Consider the following 21,484-nt stretch of genomic DNA (forward strand, 5'->3'; position numbering starts at 1 on the left):
AAGCTTTCAAGAGGGAACCTGGATTGACAGGGCGGGGAGGAGGGTGGATTCTCAAGTGAGTAATATCCAACCTGTCTAGGAAGAGCTGATGAAAAGAAATGCGGATGGGTCTCTTGTGATACAGGGGTGAATAATTGTTATGAGGATGGATTATGAGTACTGGAAAAGTAAAGGTGGATATTTTATAGCAAGGAGGAATGTGATTAACCTTTCAGTCTAGTAGCAAAGGCTCCTGGGACCATCACTGGAGAAGAACAGAAATTGGGACCCCATCCAGAGAAGCAGCAAGGCCTGAGATGGAGACAGAGAGGATGGCATGAAGAGATGGATTGGCTGAGGACTTGAGATCCAGTGAGGGAAGGGAGCTTTGTACTCAGGACCGTGGGGAGAGAGGGGCTGCCTGTGGGTTATAACCTTTGGTTGGGTGATGATGCATGGATGTGATAGTGAGTATGGCAATGAAACGATGTTTGATAGAATGAGTGTAAAGCTAATGTTCCCCCATGTAAACTATCACACAATAAAAGGGAAAAAAAATGCTATCTCTTCTCAGTGCCTGTCTCTCTAAACTCAGAAATGATCAATGTGTTAAGAGGTAATTAGATAACCCCAGCACCACCCCTGCATTAGTAAAAGTACAATGAATATTCTTACTCAGGTGGTTGATATCATCCATAATTATTTTTCATTTCTTACAAATTGTAATTTTATTGGGAGGAAAACATGCATGGCTTCCTTTTTTGCCTAAATTTGCTTTTCAGAAATAAGCAGGAGTCTTTTTTCTCTTTAGGAGAGTTATCCGGGCTGATCAAAGTTCTACTCCAACAGCAGTTAGCTGCCAGCTAAGCAACTGGTCAGAGTGGACAGATTGTTTCCCATGCCAGGACCAAAAGGTAAGATATTTATAGTCACATTTTGGACAATTTACATTTAATTTGTGTTTTAGACATTCAAAGAGAGATAAGCATTGAGTCTCTAAGGCTAGCCATCTACCGGTTTGTCTTTCTGTGGCAGCTTGCATGTTTCTGTGACACTGGAAGCTATACCAACAGTAGTTCAAATACCAGCAGGTCACCATGGTGAACAAATTCCAACAGAGCTTCCAAACTAAGAGACACTAAGAAGAAAGGTCTGGCAACCTACTTCTGAAAATTAGCCAATGAAAAACCTTATAGATCACTCACAGGAAGAGAGAAGCTCTGTGCTGGCAGCCAGGAGGCAGACTTGCAGAATGTGTCCTTTGGTTGTTTGTGTGTGTGTGATGTGCCGTGGAGTTGGTTCCGACTCATAGTGACCCTGTACAGGGTTTCCGAGGCTGTCAATCTTTACGGGAGCAGAAAGCCTCATCTTTCTCCCGTGGAACAGCTGGTAGTTTCGAACTGCTGACTGAGATTAGCAGCCCCATTCATAACCACTATGGATGGTTATATATTCCTAAGTGTTTTTGTGTACATTCCCCCTGCCCCCCCCCAAAGAAAACATACAAAACAAAACAAAAAATATACAGAGGGAAAAAAAGCAAATATCATTGAATGATATTCATTGTCATGAAATGATGAGTGTAAAACAATGGTCTCCCATGTAAACTAGCACGCCATTCACAATAAAAACTTTACAAGCAACAATAACAAATAAAAGCCTTCTGGATCACAACACAGCATTCTCTGACTCGCTTATTTTGAACACTTCATCCAGAGATCACTGGAGGAGGATATTCTGTTTGGTGAAGTAGAGGGTCAATGAGGGTAAGGGTGAGATAGATTGGCACAGTAGCCATACAATGGACTTAAACATGCTGGCAATCGTGAGGATAGGATAACTCAGGGCCAAGAAATATTGTGTTCTGCTCTGTGTAAGGTTGCCATGAGTTGAAGTTGACTCCAGGGGTGGATGATCTATCTATCATCTATCTATCTATCTATCTATCTATCTATCTATCTATCTATCTATCTATCTATCATTTATCTATCTCCCACTATCTATTATCTATATACCTACATCCCTATCTGTGTTTCTAACATCTATCATCTCTATCTATCTATCTCTCTATCCATTCATCCACCCATCCAGCTTTTATGCATACAGAGAAATTGGTTTACAGGTGGTGGTAGTGGTAGTGTGCGTGGAGTCAGTTTCACCACATAGCCACCCTGTATAGGGTTTCTGAGACTGTACATTTCTATGGAAGCAGAAAGCCTCATCTTTCTCCCACAGAATGCTCTTTCAAACATCCAACCTTGGGGTTAGCAGCCCGACTCATAACCACTACACTACCAGAGCTGGTTTACAGGTAGGCATTTGGAAATCATGGGTACATGAATGTTGGGACTGATTTCTGTCTCTTCCATTTTTTGTGTGAGGCATTATTGGGAGAGACTGCAAAAGATGTGCAGAAAAGTGGTCTTCTGCACGTGGGCTCATTTATCTCTAATGGCTTCTCTGGGTCCTGGCCAATCTACTGTCCTCTAATTAGGGTTATTCAGAGGGGACTAATGACTTAGTAACAAAATGCCAAGCTGCCCATGACCCGTGGGGAGCTGAGATAAACCAGAAAATGACTCAAGGGGCATCTCTAAGGATTCTACTTTCATAGATTGAAAAGGCAGCCACACTCAGTGGACATAGGCTTGTCTAAGTGATTAAATATATGCATATACTTACAAAATACATACATATTTAATATATATGATAGTGTTTAAGGAAAGCATTTACACAGCAAATTAGGTTCCCATTGAACAATTTTCAGAGAAATTATTCAGTGATATTGGTTGCATTTTTCACAATGTGTCATCATTTTCAGTCATTTGGTTTTTCCCTTTCTAGTATTCTACTTTTCCTGTCCTCTTACCTTCTCATCTTTACTTTCATGTAATTTTTGACCATTTGGTTTCATACAGATGATTTTTTAAAGGACCTCATTATTCATGGGTGTTTTTCTTTATTTTATGAGTCATTCAGTTTGTTAGCTAAAATCTAAGTGATTTTGAATAATCTAAAGTAGCCCCTAAGGAACTCTGGTTGAGTAGTGGTTTCGATTCAGGAGTACTGGTGTAGCACTGGAGGTTTCTGTGCTGGACTGCAAAGTCGATTTGAACCACAAGTTCAGTGGTTCAAGCTCACCAGCTGCTCTTCAGGCCCTCTATACAGGGTTGGAACTGACTCAACGGCAGTTAACAACAATGACAAAAAAAACAGCCCCTGTAGTCCTGGTATGGCACTGTAGGGTAAGCACTGAACTGCTAACTACAAGGTTGGAGGTTCAAACCCAACAGCCACTCCTTGCAAACCCTATCCTAAGTCATTATGAGTCAGAATTGACTGGATGGCACTTAACAACAGCAAAGTGGCCCCTATACTTAGTGGTATACTAAGGGAAGGGGACAATGAGGAGTGCTACACCACTGATTTTGTTTAGACTCACAGACTCATGGTGAAAAAAAAAATCACCAAATTTTATTCAGTTTTATTATTGTTTTATATACTCTTACAGACAACACACCCTGAATGGGAGGCACCGAGGCATGCTTATTCATTCTTGGTACACTTGCATTACTATCAAATCCAAATAGTCAAGTTCAGATTCTGCAGTTTAAAATCCTGGTTTTGCTCCTTATTCCCTGTTACTTTGGGCATTTAAAAATCTTTGTGCCTCAATTTCCACATGTCTAAAATGAGCATAATAATAGTACTCACCTCATTGAGCTATTATGAGCGTTATATGAGTAATTCATGCAGAGCACTTTTCTTGGCATCTGGCCCTTAGTAAATGTTCAATAAATGTTAGCTGTTTTTAAATTCACTGTCTGTGCCCTTTTCTCTACCACTACTTCTGTTGTCTTAGAGCAAGCCCTGCTCTTCTCTCACCTAGACTCTTGTACAGTCTGCTGATGGTTCTTCTCCCTCCAGACCCATCACTCTGTGAATGTTGGATAAGTTGTTCAAAATCATAAAGCTGGTAGGTGGTAGAACCATGATTAAAACCTGATTTATTCAACTACAAATCCTGATGCTGTTATTCTACCTCACCCCACTCATCCCACGCTCATCTCTGAAAAATGCCAAAGAATCCTAGGCTGTCTTTGTTTAAAAATATCTGACCCCCACACTCTCATTTTGCTCTGACATCCTATATTAGTTTTCTATGGCTAATAAAAAAAATATTTTCTAATGGTTCTGAGGTCAAAAGATATTTTAAATCAAGATGGCGGCAGGGTCATGGGCTTTCTGGAAGCTCTAGAGGAGAATCTGTTGTTTGTTTCTTCTGGTGTCTGACAACTGTGGGCATTAGTTGGTTTTTGGTCCTTCTTTATTCTTTACCTCTATGATCACTATGCTTCCTCCTCTTCTGTAGCTTAGGATGTGTTGTTGTTGTTGTTGTTGTTAAGTACCATCGAGTCGGGTCCGACCCTGTACAGGGTTTCCGAGGGTGTAAATCTTTACGGGAGTAGAAAGCCTCATCTTTCTCCCGCGGAGCGGCTGGTAGTTTCGAACCGCTGACCTTAAGGTTAGGTTGAATAATGGCAACCTACAATATATTAAAGGTGCTCTGGTAGTGTAGTGGTTACAAATTGGGCTGCTAACCTCAGGGTCAGCAGTTCAAAACTACCAGCTGTTCCACAGGAGAAAGATGAGGCTTTCTGCGCCCATAAAGATTTACAGCCTCAGAAATCCTGTACATGGTCATTATGAGTTGCAACCAACTCCATGGCACATAACAACAACAACAATATGCTAAACTACATTTTCCTCATGTGTTGCAGTTTAGTTAGCAGATAGCAGATAGCATAGGTGAATGACTTAAATTTATCTTTGAAACGAATTGCTTCCTTGGTGACTCAAAAAGACATGTATCTTGAAAGGGATATTTAAGTTACTTAAATTTTGTTATTTAAGTGAAAGGCCACCTTAGTCCCATGCTTATTAATATGTTTCTTCCTTTCAATATCATCCAGAGAAAGATGTGCATATCTAGAAAGAAGTATTATCTACTAGCTAGGAAATAAAATTGTGTCTTAATGATACCAACCACAGGCAATAGCACAGCGAAGTCCCTGAGGGTGTGTCTGTACCAACCTTTCTGCCACACAATATCTTCATTATCTGATACAAACCTAGAAAATAGGGAACCAGTGGGAATGAAAATCACATCTTCCACAATCATTCCAAGTATTGGAACCACAGGAAGAATGATACTGGCATTAATCATCACCATTCAGTAAATTATTGTATCCACCTGCCAGGACCTGTGCTAATATTTTAAGTGAATTATCTTATCTGACTTTTACAGCCAACCCTATGTGATAGATATTATCATTTTCATTTTATAAACGGAAAAACCAAGACTTTAGGGAGTGTAATAACTGCTTTTTGCCACTCATTAAGAGAATGCCAGAATGTAGATTTAAAATGTGGTTAGTCTGACTCCAAAAAGCCTATGGGCCTAACCACTCTGCTGCCTCATTCTGAACAATACTTGAGAGTAATACGTGACATTGATGGTTCCCTAATCCAATTACCACTCAGCCATCAACCCTTCATCAGTAGCCCCACTGCTGGCTACAAGAACAGTGATGATGTTGATAATTATTATCATTGAACATATACCAGGAATCAGGCAAAGTGCCCATTTCTTTACATGTATCATCACTAATTTTCACAGTAACACTCTCAGATATAGTCCCACTTGCAGATGAGAAAACTAAGGTCAGACAAGTCAAGAAATTAACCCAAGGACACATACAGTTAGTAGCAGAACTGAAATTCTAACCCAGTTTAAATGGAAATCATAGTTGTCCATAACCTCATCAACTTGTGAGGGTTAAATGAAATGAACAATGTGAAATATCTGGCCAATAGTAAACACTTGATAAATGGTAGCTACCATTATTTTGTTCATAACAGAAGGATTTAAAACTCTGATGAATATTTTTCAAGAGTAAGAAAGAAAAGCAGATCTACGTTGATGTGCTAATCACTCCTTTTATTCACTGTACTGAGGGGCAGGAGTGTGGGTAGAACATTAAAAAGCCTTGCTATTCCCCAGTTTGTCATTGTTATAACCTCTTCCTACAAAGTATACAAAGGTCTACCACTGATAATAGCTGAAAGACTAGGAAGGTAAATGGAAAGGTTTGATCTTCACCTCTTTGCTTACTCCTCTGCCCCATTTGCTAATGAAGTAGTCCGGGGGTGGGCAAGAAGAGGCGGATATGTTGCCTTGCCACAATTTGTCTACTGGAATCATCTGGAAAAGATGGAAACCATTTCTGTTCACTGAGCACCAGGGTTATTCCAGGCACCGGGCTAGGTGCTCCCTCATACATTTGCTCACTTAGTTCTCACTGTGTCCTTTCAAGGTAAGGTGTTAGAACCTCTATGTTACATGTTAGAAACCCAAAGCTCAGCAAAGGCACCTAATGCCTTATGGTCAGTTATTAAGTAAATTTGGGATCCGGGATTTGGCATCTGAACCCAAGCACAATTCTCATACCCATGTTCTTTCAACTGTAGCACAGGGGTGGAAGGATCATAAGAAATTGTGATTAACGAGGTCATCTAGTTCTAGGAAACAGAGACACAAAACAATGAAGTGTTTTACATTACATTATATGCCAATTCCTTCAAGCCGATTCTGACTCAAGTGTGACCCATGTGCCAGAGGGAAATTGTGCTCCATAGGGTTTTCAATGGCTGATGTTTGGAAGTTGATCTCTAGGCAATCTTCTGAGACACTTCTGTGTGGACTTGAATCTCCAGCCTAAGGACAGCAGCTGAACACAACTGTTTATATCACCCAGGGACTCTTGACATTACATGTTGTTGCATGAACAAATCAGTTCAGACTCATGGGGACCCTCTAAAGAGTTTCCAAAGAGTGACTGGTGGGTATAAAGCGCCAACCTTGAGGTTAACAGTCCAGTGTTTATCCTAAAGCACCACACAATCCATAGATCTGAGTCAGGAACTCACTTGTCTGACTCCTCAAACTCTTACTTTCCCAAAGCTTTCTTATGTCTCAGAATATCCTTGTATGCAACACTAGTAACTGATACTGTACACAAAATAGAAGACAGAATCATCAAACCATAGAGCCCAACATTTGTTTGCATTTGTATTGCTTCCTTTCTTCAACAGAATTTATTTATCAGCAGTCAAGACTGGACTCAGAGACTCAGATGGTCTTCGGAGCTCTCTTTGTCTCTCTCTTGGATGGATTCTTTCTATACAGTAGGCAAGATGATTGCTGGATACCTATAAGTCCCAGAAACTCCAGCAAAAAGAAATGATCTTTTCTAATAGTTCCAAAGAAAAGTCTCCAAAGAGGGCTATGATTACTCTAGATTGAGTCATATTCCTATCCCTGAAACAATCATTGTATCTAGGGAGGTTCTCTGGCCAGGCCTGGTAATACTCACACAATCTTGTGACTGAGGAGTTGGGGTCATCCCCACCTGATCCATATGAGAATATCCTAGGGAGGAGGGGTGTGACCACCAGAAGAGATGCTGCGAGGTCAGAGTAACAACTCTCTTCTATAAGTGCCTCTTTTTGTGCTGAACAAAGTTCAAGTGTCAAGCATAAAAAATCCAACTCCATTCTCAAATTACTCACAAATTAGTGGGAGAACTAGAGATATAGCAAAATGATCAATCACAGTCTCATATGATAAATGCTAGGAAGGTGGGGAGAAGGAGACCAGCTGTAGCACAGAGGACTGACTCCACCTACCTTGGGAGGTATTCTAGAAAGGGTAAACTATGAATCTTGAAAGATGAGTAGTGATTAATCAGTTGAAGAAGGGTTGGAGATGTGGGGTGGAGCCCCTGCCTAACAAGGAGGAAAACCCTAGAAGTAATTGGTCCAAATTTTTGTATGATGCTTGAAGGTAACATTCTACCTGGTGATCATGCCACCTCTGTGCATCACCATTTATGAGCACTGATCCTCTTAAAAGACAGTTTTTCAGACAGTTCCCAACCATATAACAGTTATTCCTTATGTTGAGCTGAGCCTTGCCTGCACATATCTTGGATGATTGATTGACAACAATGTGTCTGTTTAAAAATCTGATCTAGTACCGATACCGGAGTCTCCTGCAGCCAAACAAGTTTGGGGGCACCATCTGCACTGGTGATGTCTGGGATCAAGCCAGCTGTCACAGTACTTCTGCTTGTCTTATGCAAGCACAGTGTGGACAGGATTTCCAGTGTAAGACAGGTGAGTAGCATTCCAGCAGGTCAACAGCTGTGACAGTCAAATCTAAGGTGCAAAACACTTAACTGTGGAGCTTGTTAAAATGCAGACTTTGGAGCTCTTCCCTAGAGCTTGTCATTCAGTAGGCTTGGGGTCCAGATTCAGCCTTGGAAACCAGCATACTAAGTAATTTTGATGGAACTATGGAATAATTCCTGTTTGATTCATTTAGAAAATGTACAACTCATTCATTCATCTGTCCATTAACAAGATGTGCCAAGCAGCACAGTGGCTCTAAAGGATAAGCACTGAACTGTGAACCACAAGGTCAGTGGTTGGACCCCACCAACCACACTGCAGAAGAAAGCTGTGCCTTTGTGTTCCTGCAGAGATGACAGCTTCAGAAACACGATATAGTGTTGTTATGAGTTGGAACTGACTCCATGGCATTTAACAACAACAACAAATTGTGTGCCAGGCAGAATGCTGGTACCACAGAGCTGAAAAAGTATTGTTTCTGACCTCGAGGCACTGATAGTCTGTTTGAGACAGTTTTGTTGTTGCATGCCTTCAAGTCACTTCCAGTTAATAGTGACATCAGAAGAACTGCCCTATGGGGTTTCCTATGCTGAAATCTTAATGAGAGAAGATTATCAGGACTTTTCTTCCATGGAGCTATTGAGTGGGTTTGAACTGAAGACCTTTTGATTAGTGTGTGAGTGCTTTAGCATTGTACCATAAGGGCTCCTGGATGAGATTCCTACTAAGAGTCAATTAAAATATGTGATAATGGTTGTAATTGGTGTAAGTAGATAGCTCAGTGGGTGCTCATATCTGCTCTGGAGAGTCATGCTGGTTTCAAAAAAAAATACTTGAATTGCAACTTGAAATTGGAAGGGAAAAAAATGGGTTTCTGAGAAATACGGTGAAAGAAAGTAAAAGCAAGGAGATTCTAAAATTAATAATCAACCAGAATAATCCTAGTATTGGGACTTTGGGAAGACAGACAGGCAATAAGGCCAGGTGAGAAAACTCCTTTGTGTTAAATGGGGAGCTATTGGAGGGTACAATCAGGGGTGATATGGATAGATCAGCATTTAGGAAGACCACTGGCACTGCAACCAGAAGCTGAATTTGAGAGGGAGAGCGAGGGCAGGGCACTCTCTGGGAACTTCAGGCAGAAGAGAAGGAGCCTGGAAGGAGGGCAGGGCAGTGAGGATCGAAGGGAAATGGGATAGATGTAAGGGAACTTCCAGGGCCAGACTGAAGAGCAGGACTTGGTGCCCATGGAGGTGGATCATGAGGTAGAAGGATGAGTGCAGGGAGATGCTAGAAGCATCCACCCCATCTCTCTCTCTCAGGTCGTTGTCTGAAACGTCACCTTTTGTGTAATGGAGACCAAGACTGCCTCGACGGCTCTGATGAGGATGACTGTGAAGATGTCAGGGTCATTGATGATGACTGCAGCCAGTATGATCCAATTCCAGGATCAGAAAGGGCAACCTTGGGGTGAGTCACTGTCTTCTGTGAGTGATTTGTCCTGAATCATGAATGTTAGTTTCAGAGTGAGCAGCGGGCTTTCCCAGGAGGCAGTTCTCACTGTTCCCCTATGATGGATATGCAGTCCTGCCCAGGTGATATCACTTATGCTTCCCTCTACACGTCCTCCTGGGGTGGGGGCCCTTCTTTCCTTTCATGCTTCCCTACTCCACTGACCATCTCCTTTCACCTCCACTCCATTTCCAAGATCCATTTAAGATGCAGTGTTTCTGACCCAAGTTCACTTTCCAGTAGTCCTGTTCACAATATATGTTGCAATGTAGTTGCTTGTGAAGTCTTGGTATGGTGCTTTAGGATAAGCACTAGACTGCTAACCTATGACGTTGGATATTCAAACCTGCTAGCCACTCCCTGGATGTGAGTAGGAACCAACTCAATGGCACATAACAATAGCAACAGTTGCTTGTAAAACAATGGATGGTGAATTGGAAGAAAGGCCTGGCAATCTACTTCCAAAATGCCAGTCATCAAAAACCTCTAGACTGTGTGTTCTACTTTAACACACATGGAGTCACTATGAGTCGCAATAAAGTCGACAGCAGCTTGGGATGGTAGCAGGGTGATATAGTACAAATAATATAGACGCTGTTGTGGTTGTTAGGTGCCATCGAGTCGGTACTGACTCATAGCCACCTTCTACACAGCAGAACGAAATACTGCCTGATCCTGGGACACTTGAGCCCATTGTTGCTGCCACTTTGCCAATCCATTTCGCTGGGGGTCTTCCTCTTTTTCTCTGACCCTCCACCTTACCAAACATGATATCCTTCTCCAGTGACTGGTCCCTCCTGACAATATGTCCGAAGTATGACAGATGAAGTTTGGCCAACCTGGCCTCCAAGGAGCACTCTGGCTGCACTTCATCCAACACAGATCTGTTGGTTCTTTTGGCAGCCCATGGTACTTGAAATACCATAACTCAAAACCATCAATTCTTCTCAGTCTTCCTTATTCACTGTCCAGCTTTTGCATGCATATGAGGTTATTGAAAATACCATGGTTTGGGTCAGGTAAACCTTAGTCCTCAAGGTGACATCTTTGCTCTTCAACACCCTAAAAAGGTCTTGTGCCACAGATTTGCCTAAGGGAATATGTCATTTGATTTCTTGACTGTTGCTTCCATGAGTGTTGATAGTTGATCTAAGAAGAATGAAGTCCTTGACAGCTTCAATCTTTTCCTCATTGTTAAGAATGTTGTTTATTGGTCCAATGGTGAGGATTTTTGTTTTCTTGACATTGAGATACAATCCATACTGAAGGCTATACTTTTTGATCTTCATCACTAAATATTTTAAGACTTTTTCACTTTCAGCAAGCAAGGTTGTATCATTTGCATATGGCATAGTTAAAGAGTCTTCCTCCAATCCTGATGCCACATTTTTCTTCATATAACCCAGATTCTTGGATTATTTGCTCAGCATACAGGTAGACTAAGTATGGTGAAAGAATACAACCTTATCACACACCTTTCTTACTTTTAAACCATTTGATGTTCCCATGTTCTGTTCGAATACCTGCCTCTTGGTGCAGGTACAGATTCCTCATGAACACAATTAAGTGTTCAGGAATACTCATACTTCACAATGTTGTTCATAGTTTGTCATAATCAACACAATTGAAAGCGTTTGCATAATCAATAAAGCACAGGTAAACATCTTTCTGATATTCTCTCCTTTCAGCCAAGATCTATCAGATACCATCAATGATATCCCTTGTTCCATGGCCTCTTTTGAATCTGGCTTGAACCTCTGGAAGTTCTCTGTCAATGTATGCTTGCAGCTTACTTTTAGTAAAACTTTACTTGTGTGGGATATCAAAGATATTGTCTGATGATTTCTGCATTCCGTTGGGTCACCTCTCTTTGGAATGGTCACAAATATGCATCCAATCAGTTGGCCAGATGTCTTTCAAATTTCTTGGCATAGATGAGTGAGTGCCTCCTGTGCTGCCTCACTTTTTTGAAATATTTCAATTTTTATTCCATCAATTCCTGGTGCATTTTTCTTTGCCAATTCCTTCAGTGCACTTTGGACTTCTTCTTTCAGTATCATTAGATTTTGATCATATGCTACCTCTTGAATCGGTTAAACATCAACCATTTTGTCTTGGTACAGTGACTCTGTGTATTCCATCTTCTCTTTTTTTAAAAAAATTTATTGTGAGGTTTACCTGGGAGAACATCATTTTTACACTCATCCTGTCATATTTTGTTTCATTGCAATGATTACAATCCCCTCCATGCATCATCAAATAACCAAAGGGTACACCCCACAGGCCCGCCCCCTGGCCATCAGCGCACAGCCCCTCTCCCTCCCTGAGTCCAGTGTCCCCAGCCGCTCCATCTGTCCACATCATCATCTCTGTCTCCATTCCTGGCATCACTGCCTCTCTGGGTAGGGTCCCACTCTCCATTCTTCTCATTTGATGGTCCCAGGGACCTCTGTTCCTGGGCTGCAAAATCAATCACTCCCCTCCTTTTGTCAAAAAACATCTACCTCTGTATTTTCTACTCTCACAGTCAGTCCTGATGGCAATTATTTATTATTATACCACAAGAGTCTTATCCCCATTTCCTTTTACCAGCCCGGTCCTAAAAGATTAGAAATCATTCAGTGGAGATTCTACCTTCCCCTGCCACATCTGAAACTAAACTCCCTCTTGAAAGCTTGTAAGCCAGTCACTTCTTGCCTTTATTGGCCCTCCAATTTTGAATAGCCAAGGTCTAAGTTGCCCTTCAATTCTAGTAAGGCTTGCTTCATATATCTTGGTACTTTTTCATTGGAAGCATAAATATTTATTATGGTTATGTCATCTTGCTCATTTGACCCTTTGATCATGAGATAGTGTCTTTTTTTTTTTTTTTTTAATGCTGGTTTTTGTCTTAAAGTTTACTTCATCAGAGATTAGTATTGCTACTCCTGCTTGTTTATTGTTGCAGTTAGCTTGGTATATTTTTTCCATCCTTTAACTTTTAGTCTGTTTTTGTCTTTGTGTGTAAGGTGTGTCTCTTGCAGGCAGCATATTGAAGGATCTTATTTTCTTATCCATTCTGCCATTTTCTGTCTCTTCACTGGTACATTGAATACACTGACATTCAATGTTATTATCGATAGGTATGAATTAATTGCTGCCATTATGTTAAATTTTTGGTAGTGCTGTTTGTTCCTTTGTTCTGCATGCCTTCTTGTGCTGAGATTGTGTTTTTTGTGTTATTCTTGTCTGTTTTTCCTTAGTTTTCATGTTTGCTTGTTCAGCTTGGAAGTTCATTTTCATGGTAAGTTGTGAAGTATTAACTTTCTTTGGAGTCACCTTATAATCTATTAACTTTTCTCTCAATTTAAGAGAATCTATTGTATCCTGTAATCTACCTCACCTCCTCACCACCTGGATCTCTGTTTCAACATTTCCCCCTTCTTTTGACATTGATATTATTTTGCTCTTCGGTTTACCTCCAAGCTCCTTTGAATTTGTTTTTCTGGTTTTATTCTGTTCTGGACTCTGCTATCCATCGTCTGAATTTCAGGTGTTGTTGACACACCTGTTAATCTCTGGTTGTTATCTGTTCTTGTTGGTTTTCAGTCCAAAGAGCTCCCTTTAAGATGTTTTGAAGTGCTGGATTAGCTTTGACAAAATCTCGTAGCTTCTGATTATCCTGGAATGTTTTGATTTCACCTTTGTATTTGATTGAGTTTTGCTGGATAGGTGATTCTTGGTTAGCCGTTTTTTTCTTTTAGGATTTTGAATATTCTCCCCATTGCTTTCTTGCCTGCATGGTTTCTGCTGAGGAATCAGAGCTTAATCTTATTTGCTTGCCTTTGTAAGTAACACTTCTCTTTTCCCTGGCTGCTTTTAGGATTCTATCCTTGTCTTTGATTTTGGTGAGCTTGATTATTTATATGTCTTGGTGATTTTCTTTTGGGGTCTATCCTTCCTGGGGTACGTTGGGTTTTTTGAATGTTTATCTTCTCACCCTTCAAAATATTAGGGAAATTTTCTTCCAGAAGCTCTTCCATTATCTCCTCTGTGGACTTCTGTGATTATTTCTGTTCTGGAATTCCAATAATTGTTAAGTTGTTCCTCTTCATGTTATCCAGCATGAATCTTAGACTCTTTTCAGATTTTTAAATTCTTTTTTATGCTTTATCTTCTATCTTAGCAGTATTGAGAGATTTATTTTCCAGCTCACTGGTTCTGGCTTCCATCTCTTCAATTTTGCTCCTTTCTTCTTTCAGTGTATTGTCCATTTCTGATATTTTATTATTAATCATCTGGAAATCTTTTTGCAGGTTTTGAATTGTTTCAAAATACTTTATCGATCTTGTTTGATTGCTCTTGTAGTACTTTCCTGACTTCTTCCTTGTTTTCCTCCACTCCTTTTCAGAGCATTTGAATTTGTTTCCATATTATTCTTCTGAATTCCTTCTCATGCAAATCTCAAACCTGCTCTTCCTTTTCTGGAAAGCCTTTGTCTCCAGCTCATTTGTCTCAGTTACTGTTTTCTGGTTTTGGACATATTTTGAGATCTTTTGTTGTGTTTTTTTCTTTGGTACTTTCCAGTAGTTATGTGGGTTTTTAATGCTTAAATGGATGTTTGTAGCTGTGTTATTAAGCTTACTGGTTGTCTTCTGGGGGATATGATCAGGAGATAGGCTTCCCTTTTTGCATGTAATGCTTAGCAGCTGTTATTGGCTCTTGTCTCAGTGGTGGGATATTATGGTGTATGCTTGTAGCTTGGCTATATGGTCACGATTGCTGTCTCTTACTGGATAATGTATGGAGAAAAAGCTCCCACCTCCAGGAAAAATGTGTGATCAAAAGGATCAAAAGCAGAAGCAATTTAAAAGCAGAGACAAAAACTATCCTTTTGAAACAAAAATAAAACTGTGGCCGACTGGCCAGTAGCCTTGCTACACAGGTAGTGTGTGTGCACTATAGAAGCCTCCAGCAGTGGGTGAGGCTGTCCACTTGCTCAGGGCCCTCCTCTAGTCACCACAGTAGAGGTGTGCAGATAGATTTTGAGAAGTTAATGGGAGAAAGATTGTCTACTATTTTTGTCTCTGAAGTTCAGTTAGGTAGCTGTGTGTGCACAGCATAATTCTTGAGATAGTTGCGTCCTTTCTGATTCCAGATTTTTGCACATTTGGTTGTAATATTTGCCTTTATCTTCTCGAGCTGATCTTTGAAATTTTCTGTTCAGCTCTTGGACCTCCTCATTTCTTCTATTTGCTTTAGCATCTCTACGCTGGAGAGCAAGTTTCAGTGTCTCTTCTGACATCCATTTTGACCTTTTCCTTCTTTCGTGTCTTCTTAATGACTTTTTGCTTTCTTCATGTATGATGTTCTTGATGTCATCCTACAACTCTTCTGGTCTTCAGTCTTTAGTGTTTAATGTATCAAAATTGTTCTTCAGATATCTCTAAATTCAGGTGATATATTCAAGGTCATATTTTGGCTCTCATGGACTTGTTTTCATTTTCTTCAGCTTTAGTTTGAATTTGCATATGAGTAATTGATGGTCTGTTCCACATTCTGCCCCTGGCCTTGTTTTGACTGATGATATGGAGCTTTTCCATTGTCTCTTTCCACAGATATAGTCAATTTGATTTCTATGTATTCTACCTGGTGAGGTCCATGTGTATAGTTGTCTCTTATGCAGTTTAGAGAATGTATTTGAAATGAACAAATCATTGATTTTTCAGAATTCTATCATGCTATCTCCAACATCATTTCTATCACCAAGGCCATATTTTCCAACTACTGATCCTTCCTCTTTGCTCCCAACCTCTGCATTCCAATCACCTGTAATGATCAATACATCTTGATTGCATGGTTGAGCAATTTTATACTGAAGAAGCTGGTAGAATTCTACTTAATCTTCACTGGCTTTAGTAGTTGTTGCATAAATTTGAATAATAGTGGTATTAACTGGTCTTCCCTGTAGGCGTATGGATATTATCCTATCACAGATAGCGTTGTACCTCATGACTGATCTAGATATGTTCTTTCTGACAATGAATGCAACACCATTCCTCTTCGATTTGTCATTCCCGGCATAGTAAACCATGTGGCCGTCAGATTCAAAATGGCCAATACCAGTCTGTTTCAGCTCACTAATGCCTAAGATATCAATGTTTATACATGCCATTTAATTTTTTACAATTTCTAATTTTCCTAGATTCATACTTCATACATTCGATGTTCTGATTATTAACGGATGTTTACAGCCATTTCTCTTCATTTTGAGTTGTGCCCCTTCAGCAATTGAAGGTCACGTGGGCTTTTCTCCCACAGGCTTTACTCCATTCACATCATCATGGTCAACTCTACTTTGTGGAGGCAGCTCTTCCCCAGTCTCATTTTGAGTGCCTTCCAACCTAGGGGCTTATTTTCCAGCACTATGTCTGCCAGTGTTTCTCTGCTGTTCATAAAGTTTACAGTGACTAAATAATTGGAAGTAGTTAGTCACTCCTTCTTCCTAGTCTGTCTTCATCTGGAAGCTCATCTGAAACCTGTCCACCATGGGTGATTCTTCTGGTATCTAAAATTCCAGTGGCATAGCTCCCAGAATCACAGCATTGATACATTTGAGCCCATTGATGCTGCCATTTTGCCAAACCATCTCACTGGGGGGTCTTCCTCTTTTTCTCAGACTGTCCACCTCACCAAACATGATGGCCTTCTCCAGGGACTGGTCTGTCATGACAATATGTCCAAAGTATGAGAGATGAAGTCATTCGATCCTGGCTTCCAAGGAACACTCTGGCTATAATTCTTTCAATACAAATCTATTTGTTTTTTTGGCTGTCAATGATACTTTCAATATTATCCTCCAATGCCATAACTCAAATGCATCAATTCTTCTATAGTCTTCCTTATTTATTACTCAACTTTCGTATGCCTATTAGGTTATTAAAAATATCATGGCTTGGGTCAGGGGCATCTTAGTCCTAAAACTGACATCTTTGCTCTTCAATACTTTAAATAGGTCATGTGCGGCAGATTTGCCCAATGCAATATGTCATTTAATTTCTTGACTGCTGCTTCAGTGTGTATTGACTGTTGATCCAAAGAAAATGAAGCCCTTGACAACTTCAATCTTTTCTTCATTTACCTTGATGTTATTTATTGATCTGGTGGTGAGGATTTTATTCTTTACATTGAGGTACAACCAATACAGAATGCTGTGGTCTTTGATCTTCATTAATAAGAATTTTAAGTCCTCTTGGTTTTCAGCAAGCAAGGTTGTATTGTCTGCATATCACAGGTTGTTAATAAGCCTTCCTCCAATCAATATGTTTTTCTTCATATAATTCAGCTTCTCTGATTATTTGCTCAGCATACTGGTTAAATAAGTTTGGTGAAAGAATCCAACCCTGTCACACACCTCTCTTAATTTTAAACCATTTGGTGCTCACTTGTTCTGTTCAAACAACTGCCTTTTGGTTTATGTACAAGTTCCTCATGAGCACAATTAATTGTTCCGGAATACTCATTCTCCACAACGTTGTCCATAACTTGTCATGATTCACACAATTGAAAGCCTTTGCATAGTCAATAAAGCACAAATATTCATCTTTCTGTTATTCTCTGCTTTCAGCCAAGATCCATTGGACATCAACAGTGATATCCCTCATTCCGCATCCTGAAACTAACTTGAACCTCTGGAAGTTCTCTGTTAATGTAAGGTTGCAGTTCTTTCTGTATTACCTTTAGTACAACTATACTCACATTGTATATCAATTATATTGTCTGATGACTTCTACATTTCATTGGGTCACCTCTCTTTGGAATGGACACAAATATGGATCTCTTCCAGTAAGTTGGCCAGGTAGTAGTCTTCCAATTTTCTTGGCATAGACAAGTGAGTTTCTTGAGTGCCACATCACTTTGTTGAAAGATTTCGATTTGTATTCCATCAATTCCTGGTGATTTATTCTTTGCCAATGATTTCAATGTACCTTGGACTTCTTCCTTCAGGATCATTGGTACTTGATCATATGCTACTTTTGAAATGTTTGAACATCGACCATTACATTTTGATATAGTGACTCTTTGTATTCATTAAATCTTTTGATACTTTCTTCATCATTCTGTATTTTGACCATAGAATCCTTCCATATTACAAGTCAAGGTTTGAATTTTTCTTCACTTCCCTTAGCTTGATAATGCTGAACATGTTCTTCCCTTTTAGTTTTCTAACTCCAAGTCTTTGCACATTTTCTTATAATATTAGACTTTGTCTTCTCAAGCTGACCTTTGAAAAATTCTTTTCAGCTCTTATACATCCTCACGTCTTCCATTTGTTTTAGCATCTCTATGCTGGAAAGCAAGTTACAGAGTCTCTTCTGACATCCATTGTGGTCTTTTCCTTCTCTCTTGTTTTCTCAAGGAACTTTTGCTTTCTTCCTGTATTATATAATCTTTATGTCATTCTACAACTCTTCTGGTCTTCAGTTTTTAGTGTCTAATGCATCAAATCTCTTCTTCAGATGATCTCTAAATTCAGGTGGGATGTACTCAAGGTCATATTTTGTGGACTTTTAAAATTTCTTCAGCTTCAGCCTGAATTTTCATATGTGCAATTAATGGTCTGTTCCACAGTTTTCTTCTGACCTTGTTTTGACTGATGATATTGGAGCTTTTCCATCGTCTTTTTCCACAAATGTAGTCAACTTGATTTCTGTGTATTTCATCTGGTGAGGTCCATGTGCATAGTCATCTTTTATGCTTTTTAAAAATGCTATTTTCAATGAAGAATTCATTGATCTTGCAAAATTCTGGCATATAGTCTCCAGCATCATGTCTATCACCAGGGCCATATTTTCCAACCACTGACCCTTCCTCTTTGATTCTAACCTTTGCATTCTTATCATCAGTAGCGATTGATACATCTTGATTGCATGTTTGATCAATTTCATACTGAAGAAGTTGGCAGACTTCTTCAATTTCATCATCACTGGTGTTAGTGGTTGATGCATAAAGGTGAATAATAGTGGTAGTAACTGGTTTTCCTTGTATGTGTGTGGATATTATCCTATCACAGATAGCGTTGTACCTCATGATTGCTCTTGATGTGTTCTTTTTTGATGTTGAATGTGAAGCTATTCATTTTAATTTGTCATTCCCAGCACAGTAAACCATGTGATTATCAGATCAAAATGGCCAATACTAGTCCATTTCAGCTCACTAATGTCTTGAATATCAATGTTTATATGTTCCATAACATTTTTTACAATTTCCAATTTTCCTAGGCTCATATTTCATACATTCCATGTTCCAACTATTAATGAATTTTTACAGCTGTTTCTATTTATTTTGAGTTGTGCCCCCTTAGCAAATGAAGGTCCTAAGGACTTTACTCCATTTGTAACATCATGTTCAAATCTGTCTTGAGGAGGCAGCTCTTCCCCAATCTTATTTTGAGTGCCTTCTAACCTGAGAGGCTCATCTTCTTGCACTATTTCTGACAATATTCTGGTGCTCTTTATCATGTTTCAATATTCAATAGCTTGGTGCTGATAGTGTTCCACTGCTATTCATAAGGTTTTAATTGACTAAATATCCAGAAGTAGTATATCTCTCCTTCTTCTTGGTCTGTCTTCATCTGGAAGCTCATCTAAAATGTGTCCACAGTGATTGACCCTGCTGGTATTTAAAATACCAATGACGTAGCTTCCAGAATCATAGCAACACACAAGCCACCCCAATACAACAAACTGACAGATCAGTGTTGAGACAAAAAGAGGTCTGAACCCCCATTTTACCACAGCTTATATAAACCTCCCAATCCACACTTTCCTTATTTGTGGGAATTAAAGCATCTTTGATTCTTCTCTTCATCAAGGTGACTTCAGGTTTGAGGCAAGTTCCTTGGATGCATCACATTCTTTGGATTCTGAGCCTTGATAAATTTATTTCTTCTTTCTGGACTGTTCTTTCTCATCTTCAGAACCAGCAATCGTCTCTTCAGGAAGCCTTCTTGACCCTGTCTAGGCTGATTTACCACCACATTTTGTTCAGTTTGCCCTACTGTGGTGGCTTGTGAATTTTTCTGTGATTCTGGTAGCTATGAAATGAGTATTTGAAATAAAAGCAGGGTCACCCATGGTGGACAGGTTTCAGCTGCGCTTCCAGATGAAGACAGGCTAGGAAGAAGGAGGGCAGGACTACTTCTAATTATTTAGTCACTGAAAGTCTTATGAATAACAGTGGAACACTTTGAGCACCAGGATATTGAATACTGAAACATGATGAAGAGCACCAAAATATTGTCAGATATAGTGCTATAAGATGAAATGCTAGGTTGGAAGACACTCAAAATACGACTGGGGACGAGCTGCCTCCTAAAATAAGAGTTGATGGTTATGACACAAATAGAATAAAGCCTTAAAGAAAAATAGCTGTAAACTTCCATTGATAGTCAGAAGATGGAATGTAAGAAGGATGAATCTAGGAAAATTGGAAATTGTCAACAATGAAATGGAACATATAAACATCAATAGTCAAGGCATTAATGAGCTGAAATGGACTGATATTGTCTGGGAGGTCTGTTGAAGCATCAATCTGCCCAGCATAGAGCTTTTTGAGAGATCTGTCTTGTCTTCTTTAATTCTCTGTACCCAGCATGCGTGATGGTGATGTTCTGGTATTGTCAGTTTCTGCTGTTCTGACTTTGTCTTGGGTCTTGTCCCCTGACTTACATAGGGCCTTTTTGAAGGCAAAGTCTGTCTTTGATTCATCTACATCCCCTCAGCCCTTTTTCAGAGTCTGCTAGTAACCTCTCACTAAATATTGCTTGAAATCAAACAAATCAATACGACTGCCTGAATCATTGTAGATGAGGCAATGCGGAGATTCAATCATTGCTGGGAGTGACCCAGCCTTATTGTAGCCCACTTAAGGTCAGTTGAGAGTGTGTTGCTTGCAGCTCTGACTCATTATGATTTAACAGCTCTGAGGTCACAGTTCCTGACTAGGTGGGATTGAGTCCTATAAGTGATGTAGCATATGAAAAAAAAAAAAAAAAAGATAAAATTCTGTATTTTTTTAGACTAATCAGAGGAAATTCTTATTAATATTGAAAGTTACTATAGAATGAACAGAGTAGAAGCAGAAACTATTGAGCTGAGAAATAGCCCCTCTTTATTGGCAAAATAACCTATACAACATGACCCTACTTTTGTGTGAATCAACCAGAAACATTCAAATATACTTCCTGAATCATGGGCCTTTGCCCATACTCAATACTGAAATAGTGGTCTGAACCCATCTCCACTTCCATCTGCTTACATTTTGAGGGTTCTTCTCTTCATCACAAGATCTTACAGATTTTATTGATATATTAATTTTTTCTAATTTAAGACTTCCCAGATTGTAATTTTTATTTGTTGTTACAGAATACTAGTTGTTTAAGGTAAAACTGAAAGTTTTTACCTTCCCCATTCATGCCCACCCAATCACTTTCTTTCCTTTCCCTCTCTAGTGCCTATCTCTAGTTTGGTGTAGAGACTCCTAGACCATTTTAAAAATGCAATTTATAGTAAAATAATCCTATATACACATGGAATCCTTGTGTGGCACTGCAGGATAAGCACCTGACCTCAAGATTGGTTTGAACCACAGGGTAGAGGTTCAAACCCACCAGCCACTCCTCAGAAATGCTATACAGGGTCACTGTGAGTCAGAAATGACTCAAAGGCACTTAGCAACAACAACAATAGTATACATATAG

The 21,484-nt window shown here is 39.6% G+C and overlaps 1 protein-coding gene across 1 annotated transcript in view; it reads left to right on the top strand.

The window, feature by feature from the left end:
- C8A (complement component 8, alpha polypeptide) overlaps positions 1-21,484 on the top strand; it is a 136,392-nt gene that overhangs the window by 34,475 nt on the left and 80,433 nt on the right. Inside the window, exons 2-4 of the mRNA XM_006839819.1 lie at positions 791-893; positions 8,076-8,217; positions 9,555-9,702. Of these exons, the coding sequence (XP_006839882.1) occupies positions 791-893; positions 8,076-8,217; positions 9,555-9,702 (393 nt within the window). The remainder of the gene's footprint in view (positions 1-790; positions 894-8,075; positions 8,218-9,554; positions 9,703-21,484) is intronic.

Source organism: Chrysochloris asiatica, unplaced genomic scaffold, assembly GCF_000296735.1.
Source record: "Chrysochloris asiatica unplaced genomic scaffold, ChrAsi1.0 scaffold00026, whole genome shotgun sequence".
Taxonomy (NCBI): Eukaryota; Metazoa; Chordata; class Mammalia; order Afrosoricida; family Chrysochloridae; genus Chrysochloris; species Chrysochloris asiatica.